The sequence below is a fragment of the Podarcis bocagei genome, assembly GCF_964188305.1.
Source record: "Podarcis bocagei genome assembly, chromosome: 14".
NCBI lineage: Eukaryota > Metazoa > Chordata > Lepidosauria > Squamata > Lacertidae > Podarcis > Podarcis bocagei.
In genome coordinates, this window is record NC_138139.1 from 36,142,064 (window position 1) to 36,157,134 (window position 15,071).

General features: G+C 42.9%; 1 protein-coding gene across 1 annotated transcript; it reads left to right on the forward strand.

Annotated features, from left to right (window-relative positions):
- Positions 1 to 12,904: 12,904 nt before the first annotated feature.
- Positions 12,905 to 15,051, forward strand: LOC308573360 (olfactory receptor 10A7-like). The gene has a single exon (XM_081170223.1). The coding sequence runs from the start codon at positions 13,649 to 13,651 to the stop codon at positions 14,579 to 14,581; it is 933 nt and encodes a 310-aa protein (XP_081026349.1). The 5' UTR covers positions 12,905 to 13,648; the 3' UTR covers positions 14,582 to 15,051.
- The last annotated feature ends 20 nt before the right edge of the window (positions 15,052 to 15,071 follow it).

The following is a 15,071-nucleotide window of genomic DNA, read 5'->3' on the forward strand; positions in this document are numbered from 1 at the left end:
CCCATCTTTTTGCTGGCATTTTTGCCAGCACACACACACACACACACACACACAGAGAGAGAGAGAGAGAGAGAGAGAGAGAGAGAGAGAGAGCGCTATATGCAGCTAAGATAACATTTCATTTGATCGTAAGTTATTTGGTTCACAGCACGCAGTACCCCTGAACTGAGATGAAAATGAAAATTTTCAGATGTTGTAACGATGACATCGGCACACATTTGTTGGGTTCAGGGATGAAAGAATACCATCATTGGAAATATTTGCAGGCAGGAATAAATATATTTACTTGGTCCCCAAGTATATTTACTTGGTCTCTGCATCTCTAGTATTGGGAATAGGTGGGCTCCCGGCAAGGTGGAATCAGTTGTAAATTGTTGGTACATAATGTGATATCTGGCATATTGAGAACAAAATTAAACTGTCTTCTCTTGTTTCCTGATCATCCATCTACTTAGACAATGGAACGGTAGTGTTATAGAGCATCTGTAATTCCCTCCTGAAACACATTTTCTTAAAGGCAGTGGTTTTCAAACAGCAAATTTTGAGGTACACTGGAAGCTAATTGATGGTTCTTCACAATCTGAAGATTAGTAGTGGTGAAATAGCACCCCTGAAGATGGCTCGCTCACAGCTAGCTGTCTTAGTTTCTAATCCACATTTGCAAATCCACAACCAACCCTCTTCCAAAACCACATCTGTGAAGGAATGCCTTCCCAGTTCATGTGAAGAACAGCATCAGTGGTACCCCAGGTCAGATGAGCGTATGCCCTAAAACAGCTGAGCAGAGAGAAGGTACATGGGATGCTGCCTTATAATTACTGGTCCATCAGGTCTGTACTGTCCACACTGACTGGCAATGCCTCTCCAGAATTTCATGCTGGAAACATTCCAAGCTCTACCTGGAGATGCTGGGGGTTGAACTTGAGACTTTTGCATGCAAGGCAGATGCTCTTATCTCTGAGCTACGGCTCTCCCATGTAGATGCACTGTAGATTCCCAGGCAGGTATTTATTTGTGAGTGACTTGAAGCAGATCGAGGCACAAAAAAGGAAACAAGTCCCCACAAACTGAAGATACGATGAAAAAGAAATCGAGATCAAAATTTTGTTTCATACTAACATAAATGCATACAGTATACTAAAAAAACAAAAATTAAAAAAACAAAAAGTATGTATCTACATATAGGTCAAAACAGGTTTGTGATATTTTGTGAGTTAGATCTGCTCAGATTGCTGCTGTTGGGTCAGCAAACACTATGTTTGTATTATTTTGGTTTAGATAAAAATGTGTTTGTTGCTTGCTTCCAATTGTTATTAAATTCCACGCAAAAAATATTATACCTGTATACCATCTGTATTTATGTTAGTGTGTAACAATTTTTTGATCCCAATTTTCTTATCATGACTTCAAGCAGTTCAACAAGGATTTCCGGATCTCAGTTGTTTAATGGCAGTAACGTAGCAAGTCCTCGCTCCCTCCAAATCATACCGCTGAAATGTATAAAATATAATCAGGAGTGGATTTCTGTGTGGAAGGGCTGTGAGCTCAATCTTGTTCTGATGTCCCAAACAAATCCCTGTGCTCAAAATTTCATTCTAAGTGTATGTCTTTTGAACCTGGGTCCAGTTGGTGAATTTCTAGCAAAAAGGGAAAAAATAGGAAGCTCCTACAAGCATAATATTTGCCCTCTCCAGCCCTTAAACATATTCTCCAGGGTCCTCTGAATTGTGCAGAGGTTCCTTAGCAGGATTTTGGGGGTTCATTGGCAACATCAACAGGACAAAAGGCTCCTTGAAGGAAGACATTTTTCTTAAACCATTGCTCCCAGATAAATACACCCAAACAATCATTATTTCACAAATAAAACTTTGATCTAGGAATACATTCTGGCCAACCAACAATGATAAACAACACTTACATACATGTTTGATGCCTTTAATTCTCTTTTTGTTTCCTTCTTCATCATCTCTTGGTAACAGAACAAGGTGACTGAACTCAAGATGTCCGTTCCAAATATTCAGCAGTGCCTTCCTTATGCAGAATGCTTTTCATGGAAGCCTCATTTACCTCTGCATGACAATTTGGTATATTTTCGGATTTGGGGTGGCGGAGTTAAAGGTACATCTCATGGAAGGGAACTATAGAAATCCAAAACCCCTCAACATTGCATCACTGACTTCCTTCAGCATCTGTGGCCATTTAAGTAGGGTTTAGTTTGGGCTCACTGTCATTAAGGCTTTAAAAAAATAGCAAGAAGATATTGTTCCTAGAATGAGGAGAGAGTTCCAAGTCATTTTTGTTACTTGAGTTTTTCTAACCAACTAGCAATCCTGGCAATGTAGGGAGAGTGCCTTCTCATCTCTGGAATTACCGGTACTTCTTTCATCAGTGCCTTTTTGTTACTTACCCCCCAGAGGGTTAGGCTATGGTGAAGGGAACTGATCTGGTTCTGGTCTTCCAGGGAAGCCTTTTACCCCTGGAGTATTTGAACTCAAAGGGCCTTGGAGGCCATATATCAACCATACTCCTTGTCGTCCTTTCCAACTCTATGACTCAATACCTCATGCTGTAACTTCACTCCCTGGCACCCAGACCTCTCATTATTGGGACATCACCTCTGTGGAGAGAAAAGCTGCTTTGGGCTCTCCCCCAACTGTCACTGTCAGCAGCCACTGATCATTATAGGAATGGTAACTTTAAGAACTGGCTCCTTTTTAACTTGTGCCTTTCAGACGGTAATCCTGAGGCACTGCAAGCCTTGCTACCTACTTCCTGTTACCCTGCTCTTTTGCTAAAAAGACTCTCAGAGTGGCTTACAGGAAAAAAGCAGAAAGGTTTAAAATGCCTGAGGCAAAGAATAAGAATAATAATAAAAGGCACACCATGAAAAGGGGGTGGGGAGAGAGGAGTAAAAAATAGCAAGCTCAGTGCCAGTTCTTGGAAGTTGCAGATCTTTTACCTAAAGCAGGGATGGCCAATGTGGTTCCCTCCAGATTTCTCTGGACTACATTTCAAATCAAGCCCAGTCGTTATGCTATCAGGGGCTGATGGGAGTTAGGTTCCAGCAACAACTGGAGGGAACCACATTGGCTGTTTCTGGGCTAAAAAGTAGGGTATAAGAGATCAGTAAATAAACAAACTGCACTTTCAGAGAATTCTAAAGAGGGTGGGACAGATCTCCAAGTAAGTTTTTCCCCTGAGCTTTCAGAGTCCTCAAATTCAGCTGTCTCTGCCTCCATTGAAAACTGCTCTGTGTCCTCTTTTATCTCTTACACCTCCACCCCACACCCCATGGTATGGATTTAAAGTGTTGATGTCATTCTTTAAAGTTTGGGACCAAGTTACTTGAACAACCATCTTTGCCTATATAAACCTGCCTGGAATAAGGTTACTCTAAAGTCTGGCTCACAAACTGATTGATTGATTGGTTGGTTGGTTGCTTGGTTGCTTGCTTGCTTTATACCCTACCTTTCCTCCAGAGAGCTCAAGTTGGTGTACATTGCTCTCCCTATTTTATCCTCATAAAAACCCTGAGAGGTAGGTTAGGCTGAGAGTGAGTGACTGGCTCATGGCCACCCAGTGAGCTTCATGGGTGGAGTGGGGTCATGGCCAAATGGGGGTTTGAACCCTAGTCTCCCAGATTCAAGTCTGACACGCTAAAAACTGCACCATATGTAGTTCAGAATATATGGAAGGCATCTTGTTTTACTCCTGATCTAACCATTAGCGTCCAACGAGAGAAGGCACATCAGTCGGACATCCCAACCTATTAATGCTCCCTTGTCAAGTCCAAGACTCTGGGAAAGCATTGCCTGTCTCTGGCCCTCCATGTCATTGGACTCCCATCAGTCTAAGCCAGCATGGCAGACTTGATTCTGGAATGTCTCATTTTTCCTTAGGACATCCCTATTTTCATTGGAAAAATGTTGGAGGATATGGTAGGACATCCCTATTTTCATCAGAGAACTGTTGGGGGAGTGTTGAGTTATGCCACCCTCAAGCCAAGGAGATAAGTAATTATTCAACCTTTTAAGACATCTGAAGGCAGCCCTGTATGCAAAAGTTTTTTTTAATGTTTAAAGTTTTGTTACGTTTTTATATATGTTGGAAGCCACCCAGAGTGCCTTGGGCAACCCAGTCAGATGGGTGGAGTATAAGTAAATTAAAAACATGATGGAATAGGGTGTCCCTATTTAAATTGGAGAAATGTTAGAGGGTATGGCATGGCCAATGGCCAGGTTACGATGGAAAGTGTAGCCCAACGATATCTGGAAGGCCCTGGGCTGCCTACTCCCTGCGGGAGTGCATGGCTCAGCCCTTAGACTCATTGTCCCACAAGATCCAGCATCTTCTAGGAATGCAATGAGACGCACAGAGACGCTGAGCTCATTAGCAATGGACAATCCGGTAGCAATGGGTGCAATTAAAACTGAATGTTTTCAAATGCAGCAATCACTCTAAAGTTTGCAATAAGAATGGTAATAAGTCCAAATGGGCCCTATTAAAAAGTTTGGCAAAACTTTGCTATTGTTGACATAGACTGCAGACAACGGCTAGAAGTAGATTTTACTGGGAAACCCTACTGCAGATTGACCTTTATACTAAGGTTGGGGGTACAGAATGGGGGGGTGGGGTACAGAAAACTGGGGAGGGTGGTATGGAATGCAATGTCTAGAATGCTGAACAGGAATACTACACACAGCAACATCCTAACAGCAAACCCAGGGCAGATCTGCACCATGGGTTGAAAGCACATTTGATGCTCATTTATAGCATAAGGTTTCCACCAAAGAATTCTGGGAGTTGTAGTTTTGGAATGCTATGAATAGCAGCTCAGTAAGGGGAAAACTACAGTTCCCAGGACTCTCTGGGGGGAGTCACGTGTTTTGAATGTATGGCATGGATCTGCCCTCTGTTTTCTGAGCAACTGTACTATGTAGCCAAAATACCCCCCTACATGCACACAAGGGAGATAGCAGCAGCCTAAGGGGGAATGGAGCTAAGATTTGCAGAAGTATTTGCAACCCAATAAGGATTGAGTATGCTCAGTGAGCATAGAAAATTGAAAGGGGAAAACCAAAAAATCAGAGAGAGGGAAAATGGAATGGAATAGGCAGAGGAGGGTATGGCTGGCTATAACCCCTGAGCAGGAACATCCGCACTGCTTCAGTTAAGGCCTTTTTAAGGTAATGCCTCTCCCACTTTAGCCTCTGTGCCTGTGTAAATATCTGCACTTTTGATGTACAAGCACCAGAAATAAGTGAGAACTTATTTGACTTGAACTGAGCTGAATACATGAGTTGCCAAAAATCTGTAAAGAGAAAAACGTGAGCCAGCTTCATCCAGAACCCCATGTGGTGCCTTAAGAACAGGGGTAATGGGTGCTAAGGGCTTTATGGGGTGACACATTCTCCTTAAGGAGAGAGGCTGCCCCAGGAGAAATTGCAGCAAAGTTCATTTATGGAAATTCTCCCTGTTTGGCTCACCAAGCCAAAATCCCACTCAGACAATAAACTTTGCAGTATGTGTCTGTCTAGTGCTTGGGGAATCATATAATTTAGGTGGGGAGAGGAGGGAACCTGGGGGTCATCTTCTTTGACTTTCAGTTCAATGCAAGATCTAAAAGTACAGGATTGTCCTTCAAAAGGGCTTGCCAATTTGGTGGACTCCAAATCCCATGAGCCCCCAGCCAGTATGGTCAAGGGATAGGGATAAGATTATTTTTATATCGCACACCTAATCCTGGTTGTAGTCATTAACGGCCTTATGTTCCACAAACTTTTCTAACCCTCTTTTAAAGTCAACCAAGTCGGTGTCCATCACTGCTTCTTGTGGTGATGAGAATTGTATGAAAAGTACCTAAAAGAATGCCTTCTCTAATACCAACTTGGACCCTACAACTTGACAGGGCCTTTTCAGTGGTAGCTCCCTGGTTGTGGAATGCCCTCACCAGTGAGGTGTGCCTGCCTTAACCACTATTAACAGGAGGAATCTAAGCATTCCTGTTGACACTGGCTTTTGGTGGATGAAGAATACTGTTTCTGGAAACCTCAAGATCGTTGGAGGGAAGAACCTTTGTAATTGTAATTGCTTTTGGAATATTTTAATCTAGAGATAGGTTTTTTTTAAGTTGTGCATCTGTTTGCCACCCTGGGCTTTTTGGGGAGGAAGGGTGGGGTAATCATCATCATCACTTATTATTTATACCCCACCTATCTGGCTGTGTTTCTCCAGCCACTCTGGGTGGCTCCCAACAGAATATTAAAAACACGATAAAAGATCAAACATTAAAAACTTTCCTAAACAGGCTTGCCTTTAGGTGTCTTCTAAAAGTCAGATAGTTGTTTATTTCTTTGACATCTGGTGGGAGGGCGTTCCACAGGGCGGGTGCCACTACCAATAAGGCCCTCTGCCTGGTTCCCTGTAGCTTCATTTCTCACATTGAGGGAACTGCCAGAAGGCCCTTGCAGCTGGACCTCAGTGTCCAGTCAGAACCAGATGCTTGTGGGAAGCCTGCTAGCAATTCCTAGCAACTGGAATTCATAGGCACAACACTTCCAACAGTGGAGATAGGCATCACAGCTAGTAGCCACCAATAACCCTTCCATCCATGAATTTGTCCGAAATCTTCTTTTAAAGCCGTCTAAGTTAGCAGCCATCACTGCCTCCTGTGAGCATGAATTCCATGGTTTCATAGGTCATAGAATCAAAGTTGGGTCATCCAGTCCAACCCCCTGCAATGTAATGCTTTAAATACATAAACATAAACACGCACACACTGACTGGTAGCGTCTCTCCAGAATGACAAGCAGATTCCACCACCACAGCCCCACAACTTCACCTGGACATGCTGGGAATTGAACCTCTGCCTCTTGCAGCCTACGCTGGACTACTGAGCCCCTGACCCTTCCCTGAACCTAGTGAACCCCACAGGCACATCAAGGCAACACATTTAAAGCACACGGCTTCCCCCAAAGAATCTTGGGAATGGGAACTTAAGGGTGCTGGGAAATGCAACTCTGTGAGGGGTAAACTACAGCTCTCAAGATCCTTTTGGGGAAACCATATGCTTTGAATGTGTGGTGTGGATTCACACTGAAACACTAGACCCTGTTGACACAGCTGAAGCCCACAGCAAAGCAACTCCACACCACCAGAAGTGCTTAAATGAAGGGCTCTCGTCCATCCTGTTGTTTCATGTTAATAGAAAGCTTTCTGTGCCTCCACTAATTCTCCATAGCCCCTATGATATTCAAATCACCGCCTCCCCATACTTTCCCCTCCCTTAACCCATATTTTCTCATCCCCTCTTCTTTTTGGACTATCCTTGGTATGAGAAAATCAAGACTGTGGGAAGGGAGAGAGTGGGAAGATCTATGATTCTCACATTTGGTGGAGAACATCACATGGGCAACAGAGAATTAATGGAGGTGCAGGAAACTTACTATCCATGTTAAACAACTGGGTAGATGAGCACTACATTTCAATATGGACAGCCTGGATAGCTCAGTTGGTTAGAGCACAGTGCTGATAATGCCAAGGTGGCAGGTTTGATCCCCGTTTGGGGCAGCTGCAGATCCTGCATTTCAGGGGGTTGAACTAGGTGATCCTCAGGGTCCCTTCCAACACAATTCTATTATTCTATGCAATTAGATACAACATTGATTTTTCTACTTAACTGTGATAGATGCATCTGGATGGGCATGCAAAATACCTGCGTATCTAACTATGTGCTAATCTAGTTTAATTGCACAGTTGAGTTTGCGAGCCCTGTATCCCCAAAAGAGTTAGCCTATTTCAAAGGTCCTTTAGAAAATTTGTTTCCTCCAGAGTCTCTCTCTCTCCCTCTCTCTTGGTGAAAAACACCAAGAAGTTCTCCCCAGGATTGGGGAGAGGAAATGGTTTGAATCCACTGTTTCTTTCAGAACACCATGAGAGTCCAACAGCATCTTAAGCAAGAGGGAAGTTTTGCTTCATCAGTCTTATATGGCTGACACTTCCCCGTGATTCTGAAGTTCAGAATTAGGGAGGTCTACAAGAGGAAAAAGAGAAACCGCTTCTGCATACAGACTCCGTACTGAGAATGTGATGATGACATAAAAAGCCATTCCTTCAGGTAAATGGGGGGACGGGGACGGGACAGAAGGGGAGACCCAAAAAAATTAAAACCTGATTCCTATTCCATTATGCTGACTGCAATTGCCAGTGTAACATTGCAATAATGTCTATATGAATACCACAAGATCTCAGCTGGAATTGTGTGCACAGTTGTGGTCACTGCACCAAAAGAAAAGAAAAGAGAAAGGCTCAAAAGGTGCTGAAAGGGGCAACCAAAATGATCAGGGGACTAGAAGAATTATTCTACAATAAATTATTCTACAATACAATGTTCCACTTTGGAAAAAGTTGAGTTAAGGGAGAGGTATGATCAAGGTGTATAAAATGATGCATGGTTGTGGAGAAAGCAGGTAACAAGTCATTTTTCTCTCTCTTTCAAAACACTAGAACCCAGGGTGATCCAGTTTGGTAGAACGACCTACAGCTATGCTACCCTGAAGATGCGACATGTTAACTAATCTCAGTAGCTAAAGAGGGTCAGGCCTGGGGTGGGAAATAGCTTGAGGATACTGATTGCCATAGGGTATTTGCCCTTTCACTCTCAGTTCCTTTTTTACAAAGTTGCTTAACAAGCATAACAGATCAAAGATTTTACAAAAGAGAAAAACTACATTACAAAATCTAAACCATGACCAACTGTACAAAAACAAGAAACAACAAAACCAAGAGGCTTCTATGTGCAGACCCCACAGAAAGTTTTCAAGTAAATAATGCATAGATGCAGGATTTAAAGTAATAAAAAGAGAAAACGTTTAACAAATTTATATATCGGCCAGTCTTTTGACATAGTATATATTGATTTCAGTATGGTTTTTGACAAAGTCCCCCATGATATTCTTGCAGAGAAACTGGTAAAATGTGGTTTGGGTGAGGTAACTGTTAGATGAATTTGTAGCTGGCTGGCTGACCAAACCCACAAAGTGCTTATTAATGGTTCCTCATCATCCTGGAAAAAAGTGACAAAGTAGGATTCTGCTGCAGGATTCTGTCCTGGGCCCATTGTTGTTCAACATCTTTATCAGTGACTTAGATGAAGGTGTTGAGGAGATGCTCATCAGATTTGCTGGTGATACCAAACTGGGAGGGTCGCCAATGCCACTGAAGACAGAATCAGGATTCAAAATGACTTTAACAGATTGGAGAACTGGGCGCAAGCTAACATAATGAATTTCAAAAGGGACAAATGTAAAGTTCTGCACCAGTTGCACATATATAAGATGAGGGGCACCTGGGTTGCTAGTAAGTAGTACATGTGAAAAGGATCTAGGGGTCTTAGTAGACCACAAACTTAACATGAGTCAACTGTGTGATGCAGCAGCAGCAGAAAAAGCTAATGCTATTCTAGGCTGCATCAACAGAAGTATAGTGTCCAGATCAAGGGAGGTAATAGTGCTACTCTATTCTGCCTTGGTCAAATTACACCTGAAGTACTGTGTCCAGGTCTGGGTGCCACAATTTAAGAGGGATGCTGACAAGCTGGAACGTGTGCAGAGGACAACCAAGATGAACAAGGGTATTGAAACCAAGCCTTATGATGAACGATTGAGGGAGTTGGGTATGTTCAGCCTGGAAAAGACAAGATTGAGATGAAATACGATAGCCATCTTCAAATATCTCAAGGGCTGTCACATGGAGGACGGGGCAAGCTTGTTTTTACTTGCTCTGGAGGGTAGAACTCGAACCAATGAATTCAAGTTCCAAGAAAGGAGGTTCCAACTAAACATCAGAAGGAACTTTCTGACAGTGAGAGCTGTTTGACCGTGGAACAGTCTCCCATAAGAGGTGGTAGAAATGTATGATCTAGATGAGATTCCTGCATTCCAGGGGTTGGACTAGATGAACCTCAGAGTCTCTTCCAACTCTATGATGCTATGACTTTCCTTCTATTGTTGGAATTTTTTGCATAAGCATTCAAGCCTCCGCCGACTCTCCCAAGCATGTAGCTGCATTTATTTCCTCTAGCTATTCTTAGCTTACATGCTAGCTTCTCTGCTACGGCCATCTGCTAAACCCTTTTATACCATGCTGTTAAATTAGCTCCTTTAAGATCCTTCCAAAAAGTGGCAATAGTCATACGTGCAGCTCCTAATAAGGTAGAGCTGGGAAAGCCTCCATCTCAAAACCAGGAGAACTGCTGCCATTCAGGGCAGACAATCCTGAGCCAAATAGACCAATGATCCAACTAGGTATAAAGTAGCTTCCTCGGATACAACAAGCTAAAACACTGGCAGGACCAAACATGGGAGCATGTGTCCATTCCCTATAAAGCAAGGATTGGATCTGAAGTAGTGGATGGGAGGAAAGAGCTAATCATGTTTTTCCACCTAGAACCACCTTTCTTTGGTTGTTTCTTTCCAGTGGATCCTGTTAAAAGGCTGAAGGTGGAAGACATCTGGAGAACTGCATGTTAGCTGCCCATAACAGCAATATTTAAATAAAAATCAGGCAAATTAAAACACAATACTCCACACAGCATAAAGACAAAAGGCTACTATTTAAGCCAGGGGTAGTCAACATAGTGCCCTGCACGTGTTATTGAACTACAACTCCCATCATTCTTTACCCCATTGGGGCTGTTAGGAGTTAATTAGCCCTGATCAAAGCAGTGTACTGCAGCAAGAAAACCCCCATTGCTTTTCCCCCTTCCTTTTAAAAATTATGTGTTTTGTAAGTTCATTAGCAGCACTGAATAGATGCCAATTGCAAATACAATTGTAGGCAAGGTTGGCAGAACATATTCTTATGCAGGGAGCTGAGAGAAAAGGAAGGAGTCTGTATGGAGGCAGGGTGTCTTATGAGGATCATGTGAGATTTATTAATGTATTTTAATTTTCCCCCTTTATTTCTGTTTGATATATTTGTTATTATTCTTTTTAGTTTAGTTGGAAATTTATGGTATATTAGGTTGAAAACCTTTAATAAAATTGATTATTTTTTTAAAAAAGAACATTTTCTGATGCAGCTGGAAGATTTTTCAGTGCAAATTACCCTATGCGAAATAATTTTGGGGGGGAAAGTGTTCTAATTTAAAATTTTCTAGAAAACTTGCATCCTTGGATCTAATAAGTCTATCATGACAGACTGAGGCAAATGAAAGAGGTCTTCAGCTGGTACCATTGCCATAGCTTGACATTTATTGGCCTGTGGCAACATAGTAGCAGGCTTTTTTTCACTAATATCTCCAGTGTTAGGAAAAGCACTCCCTGCTATCAATACAAAAGACTCCCATCTCTACTGGCATTCCACCGGCTTTTGACAACTTGCCTGTTTACACAGGCATTATGTTTATTTCTCAAACCGAGTGCCTTGTTGTTAACTGATATGTGCTGTCTTATTGTACATTTTAATTGTGTAACTTGGTTTTTCTACTTCATGAACCACTTAAAATCCTATTTTGGCATTAAGCAGGATATATTAGTAACGGTGGTGGAAGCAGCACTCAAGAGGGCTGCAACTCTGTGTTAGAGAACATGTTCTGCATGAAAATTCAATCTCTAGTGCTTCCAAAAAGGGCTGAGGAATAGCCCAGTGTGAAATTGTGGAGAGGTGCTACACATCAGTGGGCCAAGGCTCATGCTTGCCATAAGGCATTTACTTGTGTTTAAAAGCCTCCAAGGCCCCTCTAGTTAGATTTGTGAACGTGGTGGTCCCCACATCCCAATCAGCTACCTTACACCGACTTCAGTTTCCCAAAGCAGCACAGAGACAAGAGGTTTTTTTAAAAAATATAAGAAACACATTTATTTTAAAACAAATTAAAAAGGTGAGCGATTGGGGGACAAAACAGTTCTGTAATCCAGTGTTTTTCAACCTTTTTTGGGCAAAGGCACACTTGTTTCATGAAAAAAATCACGAGGCACACCACCATTAGAAAATGTTAAAAAATTTAACTCTGTGCCTATGTTGACTATATATAAAGTAATTCTCTTGAATAGGAATCAAATAAACACAAAGAAAGTATTTTATAATTACTTTATTATGAAATAGTAAGTAAACAGAAATATGAAAAATTATAAAATACTTTATTCAGTGCGCAACCTGGGCCTGTTTGGCTGAACACAAAGCTGATATTCTGGCTGGAATCGAAGAAAGACACACACGTAGCTCTTTGTCAACAGCTCTCAGTCTCTCTCTGTATTTAGTTTTTATAGCAATCATGCTTGAAAAGCTCATCTCACACAGATATGTAGTGGAAAATGGGAGCAATGTCAAAATAGCTTTGTTTGCCAGAAGGGGGAACTCCTTGGCAGTATCCAACCAAAAACTGTCCAAAGGTAGATCAGCAAATCTTAGCTTGAAACCACGATTTTGTCTCAGTTCAGTTAGTTCCTCCTGCTCCTGTAAAGTCATGTCCTTTCCACCAACTGATGCTGAGCTATAAGGGTCCCTAACCCAGTCAAGGCATTCAGTGGAGACTGAAGAGAAATAAAATGACAACTTATCCGGTCCTCCTGGTGACTCGAGTCGTGACGTCTTCTTCTCTCCGCTGCTGCGCACACTGTGCTCGGGCGGGAAGGAAGTCGGAAGATGATGTCCTACTGTGATAGGTCCAGGCTGGAGTCTGGACCAATCACAGCCCGGACATCAGAAAAGTGGAGGGTGTCCCCCTGAGGAGCGCAAATCGGCGCCCCTGCTGGCTGAGGGTGGGGTCAAAAACCCCACCCCCCATACCCAGGACACAGTCCGGCACCCGCCTAGTGGGCGAAAATTTGAAATTTATTTATTTTTTAAATCTTTCGAATTTTTCCCACGGCACACCAGGCAACATCTTGCGGCACACTAGTGTGCCGTGGAACAGTGGTTGAAAAACACTGCTGTAATCTATTGTCGGTGGAAGTTAAATGATGCATCCCATCTTGGCATAACAGGGAGCTACAGAGCTCTGAGACAGAAGGCCACAGGTACAGTCTCAACCATCTCCTGTTAAAAGGGATCTCAAACAGTAGGGGGAGCAAACCCAGTTGAAAGAAACAGAAATGGGTTGGCTGGTCTGTCACAGCATGTAGGGCAGGTTGTGGCAACTTGTGGCCCCCTAGGTGTTGTTGGACTCCGACTCCCATCAGTCCCAGCCAGCCTGGCCAGTGGTCAGGGATGATGGAAACAGTAATTCAGCAACATCTGAAGGGCAACAGATTTAACTCAGAGAGGTAGTCAGAGAATGAGGAAAATAAAGTGGTATGGTTCTCTATTTCTTTTTCCCATTGACAGCAGTTTAAATGCAGGCACTTAGTTGCAACAATAGTTTCCATTTCTAACTGAAAGCTGAAGATGGCATTTCAGCAGGGTTAAGATCGCAATGCGTTTTGAGAAGTCAGAAATGAGATTGACGGAAATGACTACTAGGTATCTTTGCATTGGACTGCATATGTGCCAATCCTAATCAACTGGGTATTATGCTATGTATTGCTGCTATGGGATGCAAGTGTGTGTAGACTCTCTTCATGGGCATAGCTTATAGGGGCTGTCAAGATGAGTTCTTGCACTTTTGACCACTAAACCACTATTGTTCTTCCTACAGAAAAGTATAGAAATGAAAAACATAACCGTCATCACAGAATTTGTTCTCTTGGGGTTCCCTTTCTCCCCACTGGCCCAAGTCTTCCTCTTCATTATATTCCTTGTGATCTACACCGTAACTCTGATTGGAAATATTGCTGTAATCACTTTGACCAGCCTGGATCCCCACCTTCAAATGCCCATGTACTTCTTCCTCTGCAACCTGGCAGTCTTGAATATCATTTGCACTTCGGCCGTTGTCCCCAAAATGCTCATGAACTTCTTGGTGACAAGGAAGTCCATCTCAGCCGAGTTGTGTGAGGCTCAGATGTATATCACGCTGTTCCTAGGGGCGGCAGAATGCATCTTCCTTGCCGTGATGGCGATCGACCGGTACGTCGCCATCTGCCACCCGTTGCGCTACTCTGTTCTAATGAACAAATCGGTTTGTATCGGCATGGCTGCTGGGTCTTGGCTCAGCACCTTCCTGGGGTCAGTGGTTCCACTCTTCGTCCTCAAGCTCCCTCTCTGCGGCTCCAATGTCATTGACCACTATTTCTGCGAAGTCCCAGCCATGCTTCAGCTGGTGTGCGCTGACACCTCTGTGAGCGAGAGTGCAATGTACATGGGGGGCATAGCGACGGAGATCATCCCCTTTCTCTTGATCGTACTCTCTTACGTACGCATCATTATTGCCATACTGCGACTCGCCTCTGCCGACAGCAGGCAGAAAGCTTTCTCCACCTGCTCAGCGCACCTGACAGTGGTGACTATCTTCTACACGACTGCCATGCTCATGTATATGAGGTCGAAGGGGCAGCGCACACCAGAAGAGGACAAGGCCATCTCGGTCTTCTATACTATCATCAACCCCATGATAAACCCGATCATATACAGCCTGCGCAATAAAGATGTCAAAGAAGCCTTGATGAGAGTCTTAGGACGAAGCAAAATGGCCAAGGTTTAAACGAGGCAAAGCTTGAACAGAGGCAAAGCTTCTTTCCACCTTGAGCCAAGATCTCCAAGTCCTACTATTTCATCAGCCAAGCCTGTTTGGTCCTTTTGCTTGCAATACAAATGTCTACCCTGAACAAAGAGATCCCAAAATGAAATATGATTGAACACTCAAGGCATTGTTTTAAACATGAAATCCAAATACCAGCATGACCCCTTTTCAGAGGGAGGAGGAAAATGCTAAATGTACTTGTAACACAACATAGACCTTGGAGTTTAAGGTTTCAGACCCTGCATGTTCTGGTTAAAATTCTCCATTTCATGTTCAAATACCAGTTATAAAGTGAGGTAGGAAACACATAACACACATCGCAGTATGATATCTCCTTTGAACGTGAAGATGTTATAAAGGTACTTTTCAATAATCACAGTAACATGTTTCCACTTCAAATAGGGAATTACCAGCTTGCAACTTAGGCAACAATAACCGAAGGCACCACAAC

Excerpts from the sequence above, each read along its gene's own strand:
- LOC308573360 (XM_081170223.1), top strand. The coding sequence starts at position 13,649 with ATGAAAAACATAACCGTCATCACAGAATTTGTTCTCTTGGGGTTCCCT.